Source organism: Carcharhinus amblyrhynchos, chromosome 23, assembly GCF_965287045.1.
Source record: "Carcharhinus amblyrhynchos chromosome 23, sCarAmb.v2.hapA, whole genome shotgun sequence".
NCBI classification, from domain to species: Eukaryota; Metazoa; Chordata; class Chondrichthyes; order Carcharhiniformes; family Carcharhinidae; genus Carcharhinus; species Carcharhinus amblyrhynchos.
In genome coordinates this window covers 31,180,214-31,202,050 of record NC_137346.1, presented here as the reverse complement: position 1 = coordinate 31,202,050, position 21,837 = coordinate 31,180,214, and the positions used below count along the sequence as shown (strand labels likewise).

The 21,837-nt window shown below is 39.3% G+C and overlaps 1 protein-coding gene across 5 annotated transcripts in view; it reads left to right on the top strand.

Annotated features, from left to right (window-relative positions):
- The window catches only part of nf2b (NF2, moesin-ezrin-radixin like (MERLIN) tumor suppressor b), a 58,881-nt gene extending 43,249 nt beyond the window's left edge, over positions 1-15,632 (top strand). Inside the window, exons 15-18 of one of the 5 annotated variants that reach the window (XM_080210880.1) lie at positions 699-826; positions 2,957-3,116; positions 6,431-6,514; positions 12,385-15,632. In XM_080210880.1, coding sequence (XP_080067006.1) covers positions 699-826; positions 2,957-3,116; positions 6,431-6,466 — 324 coding nt within the window. In that variant the 3' untranslated portion in view covers positions 6,467-6,514; positions 12,385-15,632. The other 4 variants (XM_080210881.1, XM_080210878.1, XM_080210877.1 and 1 more) reach the window with 4 other exon arrangements.
- The last annotated feature ends 6,205 nt before the right edge of the window (positions 15,633-21,837 follow it).

Here is a 21,837-nt window from a genome sequence, read left to right as displayed (position 1 = left end):
GGGAGAAAACTAGTTTAACAAACACAAGTTTTATTCCTTTTTTTTCTGAATGCATTATTGGTAACATTTTTTCTACACTTCTGATTTTACTATTAATTTCCATTCCACTGTCTGAACGACTTGTCTTATGTGGTTTTTCATGGGGAAGAAATTGCTTGTGAACAGACAAAAACTAGTTATCCATTAGATTTTTGGACCACAATTCATGGGGATGTATACTTTTGTGTGCTTGATTCCTTGTAGTCAATACATGTGCATGTAAGTAACTTCAAAAAAACTTTGATATTTTAACACTTTTGCTTTTAATATGATCAATTTTATTGAAACTTTCAAAAAGTATTTTTGCACTCGTCTAAAATTCGTCTATAAAGCTAACATGGTGACTAAACTTCAAAAGTGATTCTTGCTCATAGAATCCTACAGTGCAGAAGGAGGCTATTTGGCCTGTCAAGTCTGCAGCGATCACAGTCCCATCCAGGCCCTATCCCCACAACCCCATGCATTTACTCTAGCTAGTCCCTTTGAGGCGCAATTTTAGCTTGGCCAATCCACCTAACCTGCACATCTTTGGACATCTTGCTGTGCCATGCTCAGGGATATCATGAGATCATGAATGTGTGTAACAGTATCTGGAGGCATAAAAGTAGATAAATGTAAAGCCCTTTCTCTATCTCAATATTTCAATCTGTTTTATTTAGATGATCCCTTCATATTCTGCTCATCCCCCTGCTGATGTTGGTGATCTGAACCTAGAATCTGGGTCTTTTAAATTTGACTTCAAAGACACAGATATGAAGCGGCTCTCCATGGAGATAGAACGAGAACGGTATGTTGGTGGTACTTCCTTCTGCTATACTTCCTCTTTGAAAATACTATAGCTACCAGACGCAGTGCAAGTGTACTGCTTCTCAGTTATAACAAATGATTACACAATCAAGCTAATGGTATTTGCTTTCAGACATTAATACAATCTATTGGTAAAGCCTGATGCCTTCTACCATAAAGCCAAACCACTTCGAGAGCTGGTTGACTACAACTTTGTGCCAATACAACTTGATCATGGCAGTAGTTTATTATTTAAAATGTATTTTCATACATTGCTTAATCTTTTAAATGCAGAGAAGATGTTTACCCTTTGTGAGGGAATCCAGCATTTGGGGTCATAAATATAAGGTAGCCACTAATGAACCAATGAAGATATTCAGGATTTGAAATATGGAACATGCTACCATATGGATTAATTGAAGCATATGTAAGGGAAGCTAGGTAATTATATGATTAGAAAGGGATAGACCAGTGTATTTATAGGATACAGTGAAAGAGACTGGGAACATAAACCTCAGCGTACACCTGTTAGACTGAATAACCTATTTCTGTGTGTTGTAACTTGTATATGATTATGTAATTTGTGGTTGCCATGAAAAAGGCAAAGAGCTTTGGGATTTAGTGCCCAAAACCTTGTTTAACTATCTTACCACCATCTAATACAAATGGTTTTCAAAGCTACTCAGTCACTGTAAATCAATAGCCCTGATTTAAAGCATCATGCAGTACTAAGCGCAACACCACTATTGTTCTAAAACAGCATGACCGAGGACAAGAGAGAGGAGGGAGGGGGGATTGTGTGCTGGAGACGGAGAATATGTGCAAAATTAAGTGTGTATACGCACAAGAGAGCCAGAAGCAGATGATATGATGTTCAACAGCTTGCTCCTGGGCATCAGCTCCTAGATTTACTGTGAACAGTGCCGTAAAATGCTTTTAAAACATTGCATCTAGCAGAACTATTTTGTATCTCAATTCATCTAACACTTCTTTCTGAAGCTGGTCACTGTTAACTTGATGTGCAATGTTTAATTAAAATCAAATTTATATAAATTCTCTATCATTAATTGGTTAATGTTTCCCACCTCGGGCACACTGTGTTGATTGCTGGCATACAAGTTTATTAATTAGGATTTGCTCGTATATTGTTAGAATGGATTGGTGAAAAAACGAAAGGAAACTAATGACTTCACTCAGGAAAATTAAGCTTGTATTTTTCTTCTTTATGCCATGGAGCCTTTTCTATTCCAAAACTGTAGTTTTCCTATGAATGGGCTTTCAATATAATTCCTGGTCTTTTCAACAATTAGTTTTCTCCCCATGCTAATTTGTTCAGTCTGTGCGCTCAGCTTTTGTTCTGTCTTAACATTTATTGGCGTTCTGTTACTGAAACCTCTTGCCTAACAAGATCCTATTGCCCTATTGACCTACTCCTGCTGACTCTGCCCATCCAAAGCCTGATAAGACCCTCTGACACTACCTCATTGAGTTACTTCCTCAACTTCATATTCAGATTGTGCTTCCTTTGGTGAGTTCCCAGACAGGAACCAGTTTTAAATTGCTTCAAGCATTTGCTGTAGTTTTATCCCATCTGTTGGCAATGCAGTTAGCAAACAGTAAAACACAGTAAGCATTTTGAGCGTTGAAACCTAGTTTTTGGATGGTGTCTAGGAACTCAATGGTGGAACTCGTATTTAAGTTATTCAACTAGCTTATAAATGTCTCCAGAACCAGACATTAACTGATTATTCCACCTCTCAAACTTTGAGGAATGTGGTCGGTACCAAACCTATAGTAAGTCTGGGAAATGTTGGGCAATGATTTGGGTTTGATGGTACTGAAGTGAAGACTACGCAATTGACAGCATTGTGGTAGAGATGCTGAGATTTTTCTGTGTATTTAAAAATGATTCATTTATTGAAGTGATTTTAACCTTTAACTTGTGTTTAGCTATAAAACATATTTAATTTTACTTTTAGTATTTACAATATTATCTTTGGGCATTAATGGAACCAGGAACTTGCAAATTAGCAAAAAGGCGTCAGAGATTTCCTTTACTCATACTGGGAAATTTTGCAGAGACAGTGACATTTACAGTATTCTTAGCTTTCATTGTTTACGGTTTCCTTAGTGTGGAATACATGGAGAAAAGCAAACACTTGCAAGAACAGCTGAAGGAACTAAAGACTGAAATTGAAGCTCTGAAACTGGAGGAACGACATGCTAACATGGGCATCCCTAGTAATGAGAATATGGAATTCGATGAAAATGCTTACACGCCTCTCAGTAATGTGAGTTTTTTTTCATGAATGTGGGTATTTATCGCTTATATACATGCATATAGCTTCAATATTCAGGTTGTTGGAAGTAGGGAGATTTGGGCATGAAGCAGCCAGCTGTTGGAGAAGAACAATTACAGCCAGTTAGTGTTATGGATAGGAAACGGTTAGGAGCTTGCTGTTAAAAGGGAAATGAAGCAGGCTGTGAGGGGAAACTACAGCCATCAGTGGATTGTTTGGTCACAGTCAGTTGTTTGGCTCTGAGTGGGTCCAGGGTACACAGTTGAACCACTACTCTTTGGGGAAGGGGTATATCCAGAGATTTAACTCAGCATGGATTAATGATAAAAATCTTGTTCTGGAGTCTGGGGTGGAGGAATGATTATTGTTTTCTTGAGCTTATGTGATACTGTTAGGTCCAAGCTCAAGGTACCCAATTGATCATACGACGTTATGCTTGCAGCGTCATCTCCAGGTATATTACCTTTACACTCATTTAACATATAATGTGCTGACTTCGACTAATAGTAATATCACTAAATATTCATTTTAATATGTTACAAGTCTTGTGTGCAGTATGTACTTGTATATGTACACCTAAATTTTATATCCTTTCACTGGCTATAAGTTAGACCATGTGAGTTATGTTTATTAGTTTAAATTATTAGTCTAGTTACTAACTCGTGGATCAGGTGAATTAGTTTTCAGTGATTTTATCTTATTAAAAATCCTTACCTATTTTGAACACCTCTTAACCTTCTATGTTCTGATGAAAAGAGCAGCAGTCTCCTCATTATAGACCCTCATTTTCAGTATTATCTTAGTTGAGCGTCTCCTGCACCACCTTCATGGCTGCTATACTCAGAGGGCAATCACCTAATGATTTTTCACTATGAACATAGCTTTGTAATGCAACTGCTATTTCAAGAACCTCTGTCAAATGAAACCACAGAACTAAGATGAAACCAATTGCCTTGCCCCCAAAGTACACATTGCCAAACTAAAAAACTGGTATAGTGTTTTTCTTTTTGTTTTGAATGTAGTATATGATCAAAATATATCGTGTTTCCATAAAAAAAGTTATGTATTAATGTACAATTCAAAAATTATTTCAAGAATACAAGTGGAGTTTTTTGTTTAATGAATATATAGGAAAGGGGCCACTATGCTGTACTGAAGACTCCCTAAAGTCCAACCTGAGTATTGCTTTAAAGTTGCCAACATTATGCATTGCGCAGTTCTTTCTTGCCTCATGTAGTCATTGCAAAATAAGTTTAAGCTTTTTATTCATTTTATGGATGTTTTACTGCTGCTGCTTGTAACTACTTCTGCAAGGCAATCTATCATGATATGCTACACTCCACCCTCTCACATTCACTGTAACTCACTCTGGCATCTGTCACCCAGCTATGCCTAGGTTGACTCCTCATTCTGCTGTCCTCCACATCTTTAAAATAGATCTCTTTAGTTTTCAGCCCTGATCAAATGGCCAAAATATTGACATTTTCTTTTCTGTGTGTCGCTTTTTAAGAGTTTTTTTTGCGCTTGCAATTTTGAGCATTTCTTCATTTGTCTTATGTTCTATGTATGGAATTTTTAGCACATCTTAGCAGCCATATTTTAAAGGTCTCTTTTACTTAGTGTCCAGGTTTCTGAGGCATATAGGAAAATAGAATGTAGCATTTGAGTTTTTTCTTGTGCAAATTTGCATTTTCTTGTTATCTCATCTTTCATCTTCACAAAATTACTTCTGGCTAAATACTGGCTGTTCAGCATTTATTGCCCATTTCTGAGGACTTTTAAGAGTCAACCACATTGCTGTGGGTCTGAAATCACATGTAGTCCAGACCATGTAAAGATGGCAGATTTCCTCCTCTGAAGGACGTTAGTAAACCAGATGAGGTTTTACAGCAATCAACAATGGTCTCGTGGCCATCTGTGGACTTTTAATTTCAGACTTTTATTGAATTTAAATTTCACCATCTGCTGAGATGCGATTTGAACCTGGGTCCCCAGAGCATTACCCTGGGTCTCTGGATTATTCAGGATTTTGGTGACAATACCCCTAGGTCACTGGCTCCCGCTTCTACTATTGCTTTTGTTTTAGTTGAAAAAAAAATTTTGGTGTGTGGGGCCCAAAATCATCAATAACCCTGGATTAGATTTGGCCCTTTCCGTTTCAGAATAATCCTTCCATAAAACATATTCTCCTCTCCATCCATTGAATTTGACATTCTGCATCTTTTGAATGATCTGGTTGTCTGCATTAATACCATCCCACAATTTGATGACAAAACTACACAAAACATTACATGGAGTAGCACACATTCACCCTCCTTGTAAATGTTCATTCTGTCAATCGTCAGCTATTCCATTTGGTGTGAATATCAAGTCGTGGAGTACAGATGTTAGTCACTACCCTCCCCTATACACCCCTCTTTTGTAACTTCACAGGCACCTTTTTGATCTCACCTGTTGTTTGGGATCTGGAATGTAACCCATACAAGTAAGCTGCATCCTTTGAGTCAACCACTGGGGCACTTCATTCCACAACTTCACTCCATCCTTGTGCGTCCATCCATTGTCAGGGAATTGCACAAAAACTCCTACAAGGAATTTGATTTTCAGTATTGTTTTACATTTGGAAATGACCACAGGCTTTAATTTTATTCTATTGGCCATGTAGACTACCACCATGAATATTGTCTTCTCATGTCTTGTGATCTTCGCTAGAGCTGTTTTTGAACTTTTCCACGCTCCAGTTTGTGAGCTGGGCATATCAAAGTTCATGGGTGTTTAATCTTTATTGCTAGTGGAACACAGTGGATGTTATTGCTTTTCGATGATGAGTCACTGGAAATTGGTCATTTACCATTGAGCACTATTGATAGCCTCTGAACAATTTTGGTCTTCTGCTGCAGCACTCAACATTTTTGTTCCAAAAAACAGTTACACCAACTAGCTGTTTCTTGGAAATCTTTTATGAACTTTGGATTTGAATTAGCCCACTTAAGTGTGTGTACATGCATTATATTTCTCATGACAATGTAACCATTCTGACAATTTTTGGGGACCCATTCTGCCATGTGCTCAAGATCAGGCCAGTATCTGGTCCCTTTTCTGATGATGCATTTGGTCTTGGGCATCATCTTCAGGCACCAGTTCCTCCTTTTTCTTCCAGTCTTGCGCCAGCTTTTCACTAACTGAATACCCTTAATGGAGCACAGTTGTTTGACAAGTTAGCAAATGTTATAGCTTGGAACAAGCTTTGTACTTAATTCTTTTAGTTTGAGGACTCATTTCTGTTCGTCATTTGCCACATGCAGGGGTGGGCGTGTTTAAACTCCCATGCATCATCTTAAGAACATGGCCCAAATCGTCCACTTGATCCCATGCGCTGACTTAAAAAGGTGAGTGGATCATGCATTTCGGAGGTGACATTTTAGGGCCGATTCCAAATGCGAGAATCGTATTTCTTAGCAGAAAAAGAGAATAGGCCTAAATATAATTTTTGGTGCTGAAAACAGGGAGTCATCTTTCACACCAGGTTACTTTATACATCACAAGCTATGGTATATCCCTTCCTAGGTAAGGAAAGGAAAGCAAAGCTGTTCACTATCCCGGATGTGGTCTCGTAAAAGCCCTAATGATTCCCACTTTAAAAATAAATTGGTATCCATTGTATTATTGGGTTGATAGGTTGGTCACTTTTTCGGTAGGCCTGTTGCATCCCCCTGTATAGTTCATTGTTTTTATAGCCGCATTGACATAAGCCTGGAGCTAAATGGAGTAGCCACAGTTGGCATAATCTCTGAGTTTTGTTGTATTTATTCCTCCCCATGGGAAAAATATAATTTGTTTGCTGCCCGAGATGAGATTAGAAGCATGGAGTTGCACATCAGCAACCACACTTTGTGGGTTAATGTGTGAAGTCTCACGGGGCTTGTCACAAAATGCCATTTTAATTTTGCAGTGAGGATGAAGAGAGCACTTGTGACGACAAGCATAAAGAAAAGTAAGAAAGCTACGCACAACAGATGGAATTATTGGGGCATCAGATTGGCAATGTAGTTTGATGCCTGTTGACTTGCCAATTTGTTGCTTTCCACAGTTGATAATTCTTGTTTTGCTTCATTTACGTTAAAACAAAGAATTAATTTTGCATTTCTATACAAATTGGTCATGTACCCAAACTCTGAAATTAAGGTTGTTGCTATTATAACCTATTCTAAACATTTAAGCTCTCCAAAAATGCAATTGTTGACTTAAAGACCAAAATAACATCATTAGGTTCTAGCATTAGCAGTGACTATTTGGTGAAAATCTCAGCTATTGTGTTTGATTGCAGCATTGTAATAGGTGTATTATATTGTCAGAAAACATGAGAAAGGATGATTATGTATAGTCCTACCGAAATGTACCAATTCCATTGAGTTAGCACAGCAGCAGTGAGGAAATAAAGGTTCGAAGTATCTAACCGTTTTATTTTAATACGCGCAATACCTATTTGTCCTCTTCCATGAATGTCTAAGTGCCGTTGAGAAACAGCAAAGGTTGCATAATGGTTCAGGAAGTGAACGTTGTATTTGTAGTAAGGTTATTCTACATAAATGCCACTATGTCTAGAACAGAACAAAACATACCATTGATTATGTCAGTTTGTTTTCCTTATATTAATTTCAGAATCAGAGAAACCCCAGATTGTTAAATAAATTAGGGACACCTTAGATAAGCATTAAGTTAAAAGCACTGCATAAATATAATTTCACTTGTTTATTGTAAGATTTTAGTAGGAAATGATCAGAAGTGAATTGGAGTTTCAGTCAGCATTTGCTGTAACTTAGTAGCTTCAACTATGTTGAATGCATCAAGATGAATGCAGAGGCTGTTGTAAATTGGAGGCCCAATTTCTCATGTTTCAGTGAGTGCTCGCTGTAATGTAGCATGTAGCTAGGAGTGGCCTCCATTAAAGGGGCATTGGATTGGCCATTCTTTCCTTTGGGGTTCTCAGGTCAGTCATGCAGGTATGGGTTCTGGACTGCTCCATAGATGGTCCCAAATGGTATAGTCTGTTTGGCTTCCCCTTACATGACTGTCTGAACTGCTGTTACTGAAGTACAAAACTGGCCATTCCTGAAGGTTGCAACACCCATGTCCCATGAATGAATATAAAAAACAAATACGGGCAACAGGTATGATCAGAGTTTCATCAGTATTCATGTTCACAAGATTTAAAAAAGGAATACGTGCTACTGTTTCACCTTAATGGTTGCATTGCTTAACTGAAACAAAGTAATCCCTCTATATCCTGTCCTGGAGCCCAGGACCCATCCATTCTCACTGCAGTCTTCTGTATTTTCTAACTTACGTGCAGCAGTCTGCTGCTTAATTGACTTTTATGTCTGTGAATCTTGTTTTGAAAACCCTATTCAAACTATTTCAGTCCAAAAAATCAATGACCATCCTGCAGGAATGGCTATAACAAGTTTAATTTGGCACGGAGCTGAAAGATGAGTGTGAATAGTAGCTGGGGTGTCAAACTGTCTTTCATCTGGGATGAAACCTAATACATGCTTGCTGGTTTTTGAATTTAATCCACTTAAAACAAGTATTAACATAAAAGCACATTTCAAAATAATTCTCATTGCAAATAGAATATCAAAAATACAGAAATGTGACTGATGCAACTGCCCAGTCAATTTCCTCTACTGGCTCCATACCTAGGACTGACTCCCTTCTGGTAAGTTGTAGAAGTTGAAGAAATTCTGTTCTGAATTGTAGAATAGTACATGCTGCCATCTGTATTGTCCCAACTTGTTGTGCAAACAAAGTGGGGACATAAGTTGAAAAGTAGGACCCAACTTGCATTTATATGGCACCTTTAACTTGGTAAAACATCCTTGCATGCTTTGCAGTAATGTCAACAAACAAAATTTGTCACTGGGCCACATAAGGAGACATATGGGCTGATAATCAAAGAAATAAGCTTTAAGGAGTGCCCTAAAAGGAAAAAGAGATGGAACAGTTTAGGGAGAGTATTTCAGGGTTTAGTTCCATGGTAGCTGACAGCACAACCACCATTGACAAAGCAGTTAAAATTGCGGGTGCTCAAGAAGCCATAATTGGAGGAGCACAGATATCTCGGAAGGTTGTAGGAATGATTCAGGTTACATAGGTAGGGGTGGGGCAGAGACATGCAGGGCTTTCAAAACGAGGATGAGAATTTTAAAGTCAAGACAATGGGCAACCAAGAGTTAGTGTGGGTCAGTGGGTACAGGGGCCTTGAAATTTAGATAAAGGCAAGAGAGTTTTGAATAAGTTTAAGTGTATCGGGAGCGGAAATTTGGAGTCCAAGCGGAAGTGCAATTGAATAGTCACGTCTGAGGGTAACAAAAGCACTGATGAGAGTTTCGGGGACAGATGATGCCTGGCAAAGGTGGGGTCTAGGGATATGTGTCACTGAAGCACCTGATCTGGGCTGTCCAACTAGCAGTCTGCTAGGGGTTGTGTGAAGTTTATGAAAGATTTTGTAAATGTGTACAGGTATCCTCATTTAAAGTGCATTCTAACAGCATACTTCCATTTTTGTGTGGTTTGTAATATCCCAATATCCCTGAGAAAAATCTGTTTATCTCAGGCTTAAATGTATTCAACAAAGAAGCATCCATAATGGCTTGGGGGCAAAAGTTTATAGCTTCACAATCCTGTGAGTGAAGTAATTTCTCCTCATTTGAGCCCTAAATAATCAGTCCCTTATCCTGAGACACCACCTGTTTTAGATTCCCTGACCAGCAGAAACGATCTCTCAGCATCCGCCCTATCAAGCCCCTTCCGAATTTTGTAGATTTCAATGAGATAGTCTCTCATTCTTCTGAACTCCAGAGAACAAAAGCCCAAATTACTCAGTCTCATCATAAGGCAACCTCCTCACCTCAGGGACCAATTTAGTGAATCTTCACTGTACCACATCCAGTGTAAGTAAATCCTTTAAATGTGGAGACCAAACCTGATCACAGTATTCCAGCTGTGGCCTCACCAAAACCCTTTACAATTGTAGCAAGGCTTCTTTATTCTCGTATTTCAGCCCCCTTGCGAGAAAGGCCAACATACCATCTGGCTTCCTAATTGTTTGCTGTATGCTAGCTGTGCATTCCTTGTACAAGCACCCAATATCTCTTTGACCATTACCACTTACAGGTTTCTCATACTTTAAAAGATATTCTGCTTTTAAATTCTTACAGCCAAAGTGAATAAGTTCACATTTTCCTATTTATTCTCCATCTGCCAGCTTGCTGTTTACTCACCAACCTGTCTATGCCTCTTTGCAGAGCCTGTGTTCCCTCTACACCTTATGTTTCCACCTGGTTTAGTATTATAAGAAAACTTGACACATTATTCTCTCTTCCTTCTAAGTCATAAATATAGATTGTAACTAGTTCAGGTGCCAGCGCTGACATTTGTGGCATTCCACTATTCACTGCCTATCAACTTTAAAACGTTTGTGTTCACTCTTTGTTAACCAAAATCGATGCTAATATATTACCCCAACCTTATTTTGCAAATTATTATTTTGTGAAATTTGCTTTTTGGAAATCCATGTATACTATACCTACTGGTTCCCCTTTCAGTCCTACTAATTAATTCTGTGTGCTGTTCCCCCGCAACCCTCTCGCTCATTAAGCTTTCAGGTTTCTCCCCCCCCCCTCAACATTCTTGCTTTCTCCTTCCCTCTGACTTTCCTGATTGCTGCCTTGACCCGACTCATCTACTCACTGCCTGTAACCCTGACTCTCCCTCCTTATTGCTCCCTCCTCCCCGATCCTCCCCTCACTCCTTCTACCCCTGACTCTCCCGCTCACGCCCTCTAACCCTGATTGTCCTGCTCAAGCTCTCTATTCCTGATCCTCCTGCTCGCGCCCTCTACCCCGGCCCTCCTGCTCGTGCCCCCTACTCTGACCCTCCTGCTCACTCCTTATACCCCTGACCGTGCCACTTGCGCCCTGTATCCCTGACCCTCCCGCTCGCGTCCTCTTCCCCTGACCCTGCCGCTCACACCCTCTACCCCAATCCTTCCGCTCACACCTTTTACCCCTGACCCTCCCGCTTGCCACTTCCGCTCTGAATCTCGCACTTGCCACTGCTATCCCGAATACTCAATCGCAACTTCCACCCGGAATCTCCCAACTGCTGCCTCCAGCCAACCACCTCTCGCTGCCTCCAACCAACTGCCCCTCACCACCTCCATCACCTGGATCTCACTGTTTGCTGGAGGCTTGGCAAATGGAAAGCAAAAACTTGAAGTGGCTAGCAGAAGGTAAGTATAAAGCGTTTTTAAGCTATTAGTTTTAGTTATAAAGAGTTAGACTTGCCACTATGCAGAAAGTTTTATCTCGTCTTGTAAATAAGAACATTTGTCCAGTGTTCACACTAAAGGTGGTATGTTTTCATTGTGTGGGTGTGTATGTGTGTGTATATATGTATATATATATATATATATATATATACATATTCATCAGATCTAATACTTCAATTAGAAGTTGTGTGATAGCGCTTCAAATGTTTTGTTACCATGTACAAGGGATCATGTTTTCATTTGACTGGAAAAATATTTCATTTTAGTATTGCAGCTCATAGTGTGCCAAAGATAAAATGTGGCCACCTTGTGGTAATAATTTGAGCAGCTTTGGTCTAAAGCATGCTAAATGAAGTCGTGGACATACAGGTTTAAGTTCTCAGTTGATTCTACAGTAATATTTGCACCTCTGAATCAGAAGACTATGGCTTCAGGACTAGGATAGCTTTTGAGGGTTGTCCTGAGAAGATTCTGCATTGCCAGAGGTGCTGCCTTTAGAATGAGAAATTAAACTGAAACTTCACCTGCCTGTTCAGGCAGACATAGAAGATACAGTTGTGTTGTTGGACAGAGAGCATGGAATTTTCTTCCTGTGTCCTAGTCAACATTTTTTCCTCAATCGTTACCATTAAAACAGATTACTATTTCTTATATTGCTTTTTATGATACTATCGTGTGTATAAATTGTCTACAAGTTTACGTGCAAAATAATTGCACTTCAACAACCATTCCATTAATTATATAGCACTTTGGAACATCATTTATACTTGTGTTGGCATTTTGTTTTTGTTGCTTGCCATATATATACTAGGTTACATTGCTATACTCGAGTGAAACCTGGGTATACTTGCACATGTGGAAAGTATGTGAACAATTTTAAAATTTATAACATTAGCAATTTTTTCTGTTTCCCCTTTCATTCAGCAGCTTAATCTACAAAGTGTAACTGCTAAAACACAAGTGGCCTTTCTGGAAGAACTCTAACATCCTCAACATTGGACTGTCCAGCTTGGGAAATGAGTTTGATGATGACCTTTCTGCATTCCAGAGCCATTGCACAAAAGAAGTTGGATTTAGCAAAGCTTTCTTAATGAATTTTAGCTGCTAGTTTTGTGACGGACATTGATACTGCTTCAGAACGTGCACATATGACTATTTGAACAGGAAGAAAGTTTGTCACGTTTTAGTTGCTCAGTAAACGTGAGTGCACTAAATGGAAATGGTGCTTATGGTTCCCATTTATAACACTAAACATTAGTCTCTTTGCTACTTATTTTAAAAACAACGCCACTGTAGGCTAATGGAATCCCCTTGGGCTCTATAACGGGATATTTAGCTGTTAATAAAGCTACTTATTCACAAACCATCAAAAAATCATGGATCAATTCACCAATTAAGCAGTTCATCCAATTAACACACACATCAGTGCCTTTATTATTTTCACTGCTCATAACTTTATTTTTGTTACTGCAAAAGTATCATTTTTCACATTAATTATCAGTGTCCAGCTTTTTAGTTTGAAAATGTCCATCAGTTTACACATTATAGTTGTTGTTACACACTCCTTTGGTTATATTTATTAACAATATTTAGACATTCTTCCAAATCAATATATGATTCCTACAATTGTCACAAATATATAATCTTCACAACAGTTGGAAAATACCTTTTATTTACCTGGCTACGGGCTTTCAAGTCCTGATTATCATCGCACAGATATGTAAACAGAACATATTCACACCCAAGTCATTTCTGATTAACTCGAATTCAGTGAAATACTGAACACACGTGGCCAAACATATGATTAGGATTTCTTGAGACAATTGAGCCACTGATTACGCAATTTCTTTAACCCTGAATTTAACTTTCAAGGCCTCACAAAATTATAAAATCTGATTGCATTTTTCCTCTAATTTTGTTCATTTAGTTTAATTATGGCGCTAATGGATGTACAGCTATTGACTTTATATTTTATTTTTATCCAAAGTTCTGGTATTGGTTAAGGAGGTACAAAAGAAGGAATCCTCAAACTAAAATTATAACGGAGTCACAAGACAGGAAAAAGATTCAAGTTCAACTTGAATATTCATATTTAGCCTCAGCAAGTGGAGAGCTTATTGGTCCATGCTGGATTTTTTAAACGGACTCCAGAAAACAGCAACTCTTACATGATCTGCTAAGGAATGTGTATCTTTGCAGAGCTTCAGTTGTGGGAGTGCCCAACTTTCACTAAGAAGGATCACTAAGTTATTTTATGTCAGGAATAGGGCAGAGATTAATGTAGAAAATCACAAACTATTGAAAATCCAAGGTTCTTTAATAGCATAGCACCCATGTGTAAATCTATGAAAGAATCAAATTACTGATTATTGAGCACAAGACTTCGCGTGGTTGAGTGTGACTTTTTTATTCTGTGAATTGGTACTTTTAATAGTTCATGCTCATTCCTGCTTGACAAATGTTAGCAAAAATGAGTGAGAAACTGATTAAAAGCTTGTTCACATCTGAACTTCATTTTTTGTACATGATCTGCATTTCTCTTGTAGAAGTTACAATAGCAAGTTAACTTTCACACTGATGAAGAAATATGCAGGATTAAAGTGCAATTTTGGCTTAATTCTTGGTAAAAGAAAAAAGTTTTGAAATTTCATGCCAACATGCTGACCAGCATATTATTATACCTCTTTCAATGTTGCTCATTTTTTGCCAAACAACAAAAGATGAAGGAAAAGCAGAAGTGTGCTTGATCTTTACATTCTGTCATGTAATTGAAACTGCCACAAAAATCACTTTCAACTAAGGAGCATCCATTCCTGTCAGCAGCTGTTAGTTCTCCCAATGACTCGGAAATTAAATGTTTATTTTAAAATTTATCATACCCAAAATAATTGATATGTTGTGGCTTCTTTGTTATACCTTGCAAATTGCTCTTTTGATCAACACACTAATATTTATATCATTGATGGTCCGTGAATTTAGCAAGCCATTGACAGGTGATTATTTAAAGGGTGTATATTATTGACCAGCCTTCCACACCTTTAAATATATCCTGCTTCTTTCCTCGTGCCTTCATGAGGCATCTTAAGACTGTTTAATGTTAATGTACGTTGTTCGGCAGTTGACTTTCATTTCACAGTCTAATTTACACTTGCTTTATCCTTAAAATCAACTTTATTTTTGCCTAATTTGCTGCTTATCAGTTTCATAGCATTGAAGTGTAGGGGTGCACAAGTATTTTTAAGTTGTTCAGCAGTAAATACACCATATGGCACTGAAGTCATTCTGACTCCTTCTTTCTGATCTTATCTAATTTTAGCCTGAGTGATAGAAAGGGTGCTAGAATAAGCTTCAGTGCTCCAAGACTAGAGACCAACTAAGCATCTTCTAATATTCTGAGCAAAGACTGTGCTGCAATTACTGTACAATTACATCAGTATCAGTAAAGTGAAAATACAGGTTAACATTTCATGTGTAACCTGTTTATACTGTTTATGGCTTTTTGGGCAAATACTGCACGGAGTATAACATGAGCTGACAGCATGTTCCGTGTTTGATCCCTAGACTTTGCTGGTATCAGTCTACATGTAGTTGGCATGAGCACCAGCTGTGGGTTACAGAACAGCAAGCAAAAAGAGAATTAGGATTACTACTCCTGTTTGGTTCCCGGTGACGTGTAATATTGCATGTAATCCTGAACATTTGAGGAAGATCATTTTGCGTTTGGTTTCTCAAATAGGTCACTGGCATGTGTGGAATGAACCACATGGATGAGGTACTGAATGACTCTTGTCCTGTGCAGTTGCAAGATGAGCAGATTGATGGAAAACTATCGAATAAAGGCATTGAGAATGTCCAGTTTTTCCAGCATGCTAATTGTGTGACACTAATTGATTGCTTTACTCGAGCATGCCAAGGATTTCCACAAAGGCATCCTCAATAACACTGATTGCATCATAAAATTATAAGAACATAAGAAATAGGAGCAGGAGTAGGCCATCCAGCCCTTCGAGCCTGCCCTGCCATTCAATAAGATCATGGCTGATCTGTCGTGTCTCAGTTCCACATTCCCACCCTCTCCCCATAACCCTTAATCCCCTCGCTTATCAAAAACCCATCAACCCGCGTCTTAAAAATATTTAGCGAGGCAGCCTCCACCACCTCAACGGGCAGAGAATTCCAGAGATTCACCACCCTTTGAGTGAAGAAGTTCCTCCTCAACTCCGTTCTAAACCCCCCCCCCCCCCCCCGCCCCCCCTTTATCTTGAGGCTGTGCCCCCTAGTCCTACTGTCCTTTCTGAGCGGGAAGAGCCTCTCCACCTCTACCCTATCCATCCCATTCATCATCTTATACGTCTCAATGAGATCTCTCCTCATTCTTCTAAACTCTAACGAGTACAAGCCTAGTTTATTCAGCCTCTCCTCATAGCTCAACCCCCTCAACTCCGGTATCAGCCTAGTAAACCTCCTCTGCACTCCCTCCAAGGCCAAAATATCCTTGCGTAAGTGTGGTGACCAAAACTGCACACAGTACTCCAGTGGGTTTTTTTGTGGATTGGACTGCAGCATCTCTACCACATTTTTAACTATTATCAATTACATTGTGTTAAGAACTTGACAGTTCTTTCTGCCCTGTGAATGCTATGTTCGTATTTAGAATCATTGAATGGTTATAGCACAGGAGAAGGTCATTTGGCCAGTTGTATCTGCTGGCTCCCTGAAGGAGCAATTCACTTAAGGAAACAAAATTAGAAGAGTAGTCAGATTGAGGGGTGGAGAGGAGACTGAACCTATTAAAATATTAAGTAAGAATTGATGAAAATTGACTACCCACTTAAATTCCTTATTTTTATTAGATTTTTGATTAATAAACCTATGATGTCTTTGAAGTCCTGTATTAAATCATTTTACCCCTTGTTATACTTATCAAGTTGCTTTTCTGATCAACACACTAATATTTATATTATTGATGGTCTGTGCATTTGGCAAGCCATTGATAAGTGATTATTTAAAGGGTGTCTATTATTGACCAGCATTCCACACCTTTAAATATATCCCACTTCTTTCCTCGTGCCTTTATGAGGCATCTTGAGACTGTTTAATGTTAATGTACGTTGTTCAGCAGTTGATTTCCATTTCACAGTCTAATTTACACTTGTGTTATCTTTAAAATCAACTTTATTTTTGCCTTATTTGCTGCCTTATCAGTTTCATAGCATTGAAGTGTAGAGGTGCACAAGTATTTTTAATTTGTATTACATTTCTTAGGAAGCTGTAGCACCTGTATTTTTATGCATTTTTGTTAATTGTGAGGATTTAAGCAAACTTCCTTACACCTGTATCAGGAAATAAGGGAGTCTGTGCTGTAAATTTATGATTTGTATATTCCTGAACTATTCCTGTTCAAAATAAACTTATCTTCAATTATTTGATTGCATATCCAAAATCTTTATTGCATATCCCTCATCTACTGGGAATGATGTTCAGTTTTGTATGCCTTTTACTTCTTTTGTGTATTTAGACATTCATAGTGTGATAGGTTTAGTGATATGTTTATTACTATAAAAATTAGTTGCACAATTAAACATTTATTTCTGTTCTACTTGCAATTCAAATGCTATCTTTCAATTTTCTACTTTGGCTGAGAAGCTGTCTTCCCGCCACCCTCAATTCCAGAAACATCTCATTATTAGCCTTCTAGGTTGCAAATTTTTTCTACTTCAAGCATTTTTATAAAATGTTTATACAGCACTGGCCATAATTCTAATTCCTAATGGAGCAGCCAGCAGTAGGTAATTCAATGATAGCGTGGCGGTTGTTAATATGTTTGCCTGGAACAAACTTAACAATCTCTTACAGGGCTGGTACTTGAAAATGTAGCACAGGATTGTTCAGCAGACAAATTTAAAGTAAACATTCAACAGCTATTGTTTGCAGAGAAGTCCAGCCACAACGCCTTCACATCAAATGATGCTAGCTAAACTGAAAGCTCCTCAGAACAATGTCTGCTGGTTACATGACTTATATCCTGGGCTACTTATTAGCATATTCTCAAAGTGATGTCACAACAGCGGCTTGGAGATTGAAATAAGCATTAGGTGATCCTAATGCGAAATAAGTGCAAAGAAACCTGTTAGTCAGCTTAGGATCAAAGGGCTTTGGAGAAAAGGGCCAGGTAAGTTTGTGTTGAATTTGTTCAATATTACTACAGGGAATAATGGAGGGGCATGTGATGTGCTGTTTCTGTATGATGTGGGAGCTGGTGGCCCCAGGTTCCTTCCATGTCACCATGTATGCAGTAAGTGCTGGTTGCTGGAGGAGCTCCAGCTCAAGGTAGATGAGCTGCCCTCTGAGCTACAGACACTGAGGCTCATCAGGGGGAGGGAGGGTGTCATTGACAATGGGGTGCAAGAGACATCCACCCCCCCCCCCCCCAGACTGGCTAACTCTAAGGGTCAGGAACAGGAGGGGGCTGCTGAGAGGAAGGAGGGTGGGGACCGGAGGAAGGAGGGTGGGAAGGCAAATGGGATGCTGGCCTTCAGAGCGAGGGGGATTGAATATAAAAGTAGGGAGGTCTTGCTGTAGCTGTATAGGGCACTGGTGAGGCCGCAGCTGGAGTACTGTGTGCAGTTTTGGTCGCCGCACTTACGCAAGGATATTTTGGCCTTGGAGGGAGTGCAGAGGAGGTTTACTAGGCTGATTCCGGAGTTGAGGGGGTTGAACTATGAGGAGAGGCTGAATAAACTAGGCTTGTACTCGTTAGAGTTTAGAAGAATGAGGGGAGATCTCATTGAGACGTATAAGATGATGAATGGGATGGATAGGATAGAGGTGGAGAGGCTCTTCCCGCTCAGAAAGGACAGTAGGACTAGAGGGCACAGCCTCAAGATAAAGGGGGGGCGGTTTGGAACGGAGTTGAGGAGGAACTTCTTCACTCAAAGGGTGGTGAATCTCTGGAATTCTCTGCCCGTTGAAGTGGTGGAGGCTGCCTCGCTCAATATTTTTAAGACGCGGGTTGATAAGTTTTTGATAGGCAAGGGGATTAAGGGTTATGGGGAGAGGGACCTGGGTTCAATTCTGGCCTTGGGTGGCTGTAAGGAGTCTGTACATTCTCCCAGTGTTTGTGTGGGTTTCCTCTGGTGCTATGGTGCCCCCCCCCTTTCCCTCTCTGCAAAGATGTGCAGGTTAGGTGAACTGGCCATGCTAAATTGCCCCTTAGTGTCCCAAGATGTATTAGCCAGGGGAAACGTGCCGGGTCACTTCAATATTGCGAGGAAGAGGGCCTGGATAAGATATTCTGTCAGCGAGTCAGTGCAGACTTGATGGGTGGAATGGCTTCTTCTGCATTGTAGGGTCTCTATGATCATCCTGACTCTGGTCTATGATATTTTCCCTGTACATTCCCTGGTTTTCTTTGGCAGACCTCTTAAAACCACCTTGCAAGTCTCTGATGTAAATAATTACAAGAAGTGATATTTTATATGTGTTATGTATTTTGCTTTTTAAGTAACCATTGTGTTTAGATGTAACCTTTTTGCTACTTTTTTGAACTATATTTTAATGGGACCATCCAGATTAGTTTGTAAAAACTCCTGGGCCAACACTGACTAGTGGATGACAAGAACATGTTTTCCTCTTTTGACCATACTGGAAATTATACTGTGAATTAGCCAAGGATGCACCTTAATAGTTAAATGTAAGTGTTTTATGTATTTTATTTTGTCACTTGGATGTACCTTTTTCTGCCATCCAGTCCATTATTTTTGTTTGTTTTCAGTCCTTAGTTATTCCAGATCCATTGAATAAGTTTTTTAAAATTCCTATTGCCCATATACCTCACTTATTTTTCTCAGTATCCTTTCACTCCTCTTGAAAGCCCTCTCCTATTGCTTTGCTTCTGTGTCATAGATTAATGATAATATTATGTAGGCATATTAAAATAATCTGATGCACAGTGTATGAATATCTGAGCCACCAATTCACTAAGTCAAGTTCTGTTCTATCATCAGCAAAGTGACACCTTCAGGAATTATAAAGCATATATAAAACTTTCAGTATGTAATTTATCAAGCTCTGCTTCCATACTTTGAGGTCCATCCCGAAGGCTTCAAAGTCTGTATTATTGAAGTTCTACATACTTGCCTTAAGCCATTCATGCTTGGGGAGACAGTTGCAAATATGGCAGTAAATGCAGTGAAAACAAAACTTCCCGATGTCACAATATAACAATGGATTTCACAATGACTTTTGCCATCCACTGCACATCCTGGGAAATCATTTTCAGTATTTAAAAATAGGTATAGTGCTTGCTAACTATCTTTCTCAGAGGAAGACCAATGAGCTATTGTTCCAATGGCTGTTTTCTTGGGATTAACAGACTCCATTTAAATTTTCCATTGATCTGGTGCTTACACAGCTACTCTGTGACCAAATCTTCATCTTCACCATCATATTCTACTATTTCACACTCTTACCTGGACCATGAGTTAGCTCAGTTGGCTGGCCGGCTGCTTAGTACTGCAGAGCAACACTAACAGCATAGGTTCAGTTCCTGTACCAGCTGAGGTTATTCATGAAAGTCCACCTTCTCAACCTTAGAATATAAAAGTAGGGAGGTCTTGCTGCAACTGTACAGGGTACTGGTGAGGCTGCAGCTGGAGTACTGTGTGCTGCTTTGGTCGCTGCACTTGCAGAAGGATATATTGGCCTTGGAGGGAGTGCAGAGGTTCACTACGCTGCTACCAGAGATGAGGGGGTTGGACTATGAAGAGAAACTAAATAGACTGGGTCTGTACTCGTTGGAATTTAGAAGGCTGAGGGGGATCTTATAGAGACATATAAGATAATGAAGGGGATGGATAGGGTAGAGGTAGATTCTTCCCGCTTAAAGGATAGCAGGACTAGAGGGCACAGCCTCAAGATAAGGCAGGGGGGCAGTTTAGATCAGAGTTGAGGAGGAACTTCTTCACTCAAAGGGTGGTGAATCTCTGGAATTCTCTGCCCGTTGAAGTGGTGGAGGCTACCACACTGAATATATTTAAGTCACGGGTGGATAGGTTTTTGACAGTCAGGGGAATTAAGGGTTATGGGGAGAAAGCAGGAAAGTGGAACTGATGCAGTTCAGATCAGCCATGATCTTATTGAATGGCAGGGCAGGCTTGAAGGGCTAGATGGCCTACTCCTGCTCCTATTTCTTATGTTCTTAATGAAAGACTTGCTGGTTAGATGCATTGGCTATGCCAAATTCTCCTTCAGTGTACCCAAACAGGCTTGGAGTGTGGTGACTAGGGAATTTTCACAGTAACTTCATTGCAGTAAGCCTACTTAAAAAACTTATAGATAAACTCAAAGTGAGTGGGTAACTATCTTGCCAGTAGAGTATAATATGTGAAATTGTCCATTTTGGCAGAAAGAAAAACAAACTTATTATTCAAATGGCAAGAGGTTTCATACCTCTGGGATGAACAGATATCTGGGTATCCTAGAATATGAATCACAAAACACTAGTATGCAGATGCAGCAAGAAATTATGAAAGCTAATGGAATGTTATCATTTATTGAGGGGAATTGATTACTAAAGTAGGGAAGTTATACATCAGTTGTTCAGGGCACTGTTGAGATCACATCTAGAGTAGTGTGTACAGTATTGGTCTCCTTATTTAAGGAAGAATGTAAATGCATTTGCAATTCAGAGATTTCCTAGACTAATGCCAGGAACGGGTGGGTTAACATACGAGGAAAGTTAGGTTTCTATCCACTAGTATAGAAGAATAAGAGACAATCTGATCAAAACCTCTCAGTTCCTGAGATGTCTTGTTGGGTGGATGTGGAGAGGATATTTCCTCTTGTGGAAAACTCAAAATTAAAGGTCACAATTTAAAAATAAAGGATTGTTCATTTAAGACAGTGACAAGGAGAAATATTTTCTCTCAGAGCATTGCATCAGAACTCTCTTCCTGAAAAGGCAGTGGAAGCAGAGCCTTTGAATATTTTTAAGGCACAGCTAGATAGATTCTTGATTAACAAGGCAGTGAAAGGTAGAGTTGAAGTTACTCTCAGACCAGTCATGATACTGAATGGTAGATTAATCTCAAATGGCCGACTCCTGCTCCTAGTTTATACGTTTGCAATAATCGCTTCCATTTGCAATTTCCTCAGAGTGAAAATTTGGACACAAGGACATGGACAACATCCAGTCTTAAGAGTTGAGTAACAAGTAACATTTGAGTCATGCAAGTGTCAAGCCATCTTCCCTTGAGATTCAATGGCATTATCATGATTAAATTTCTCAATGTCTTGGGGGTCACCATTGATAAGAAATTGTACTGGATCAATTACATATAGGCTACGGCTACAAGAACAGGTTAGACGCTGTGTTCTGCA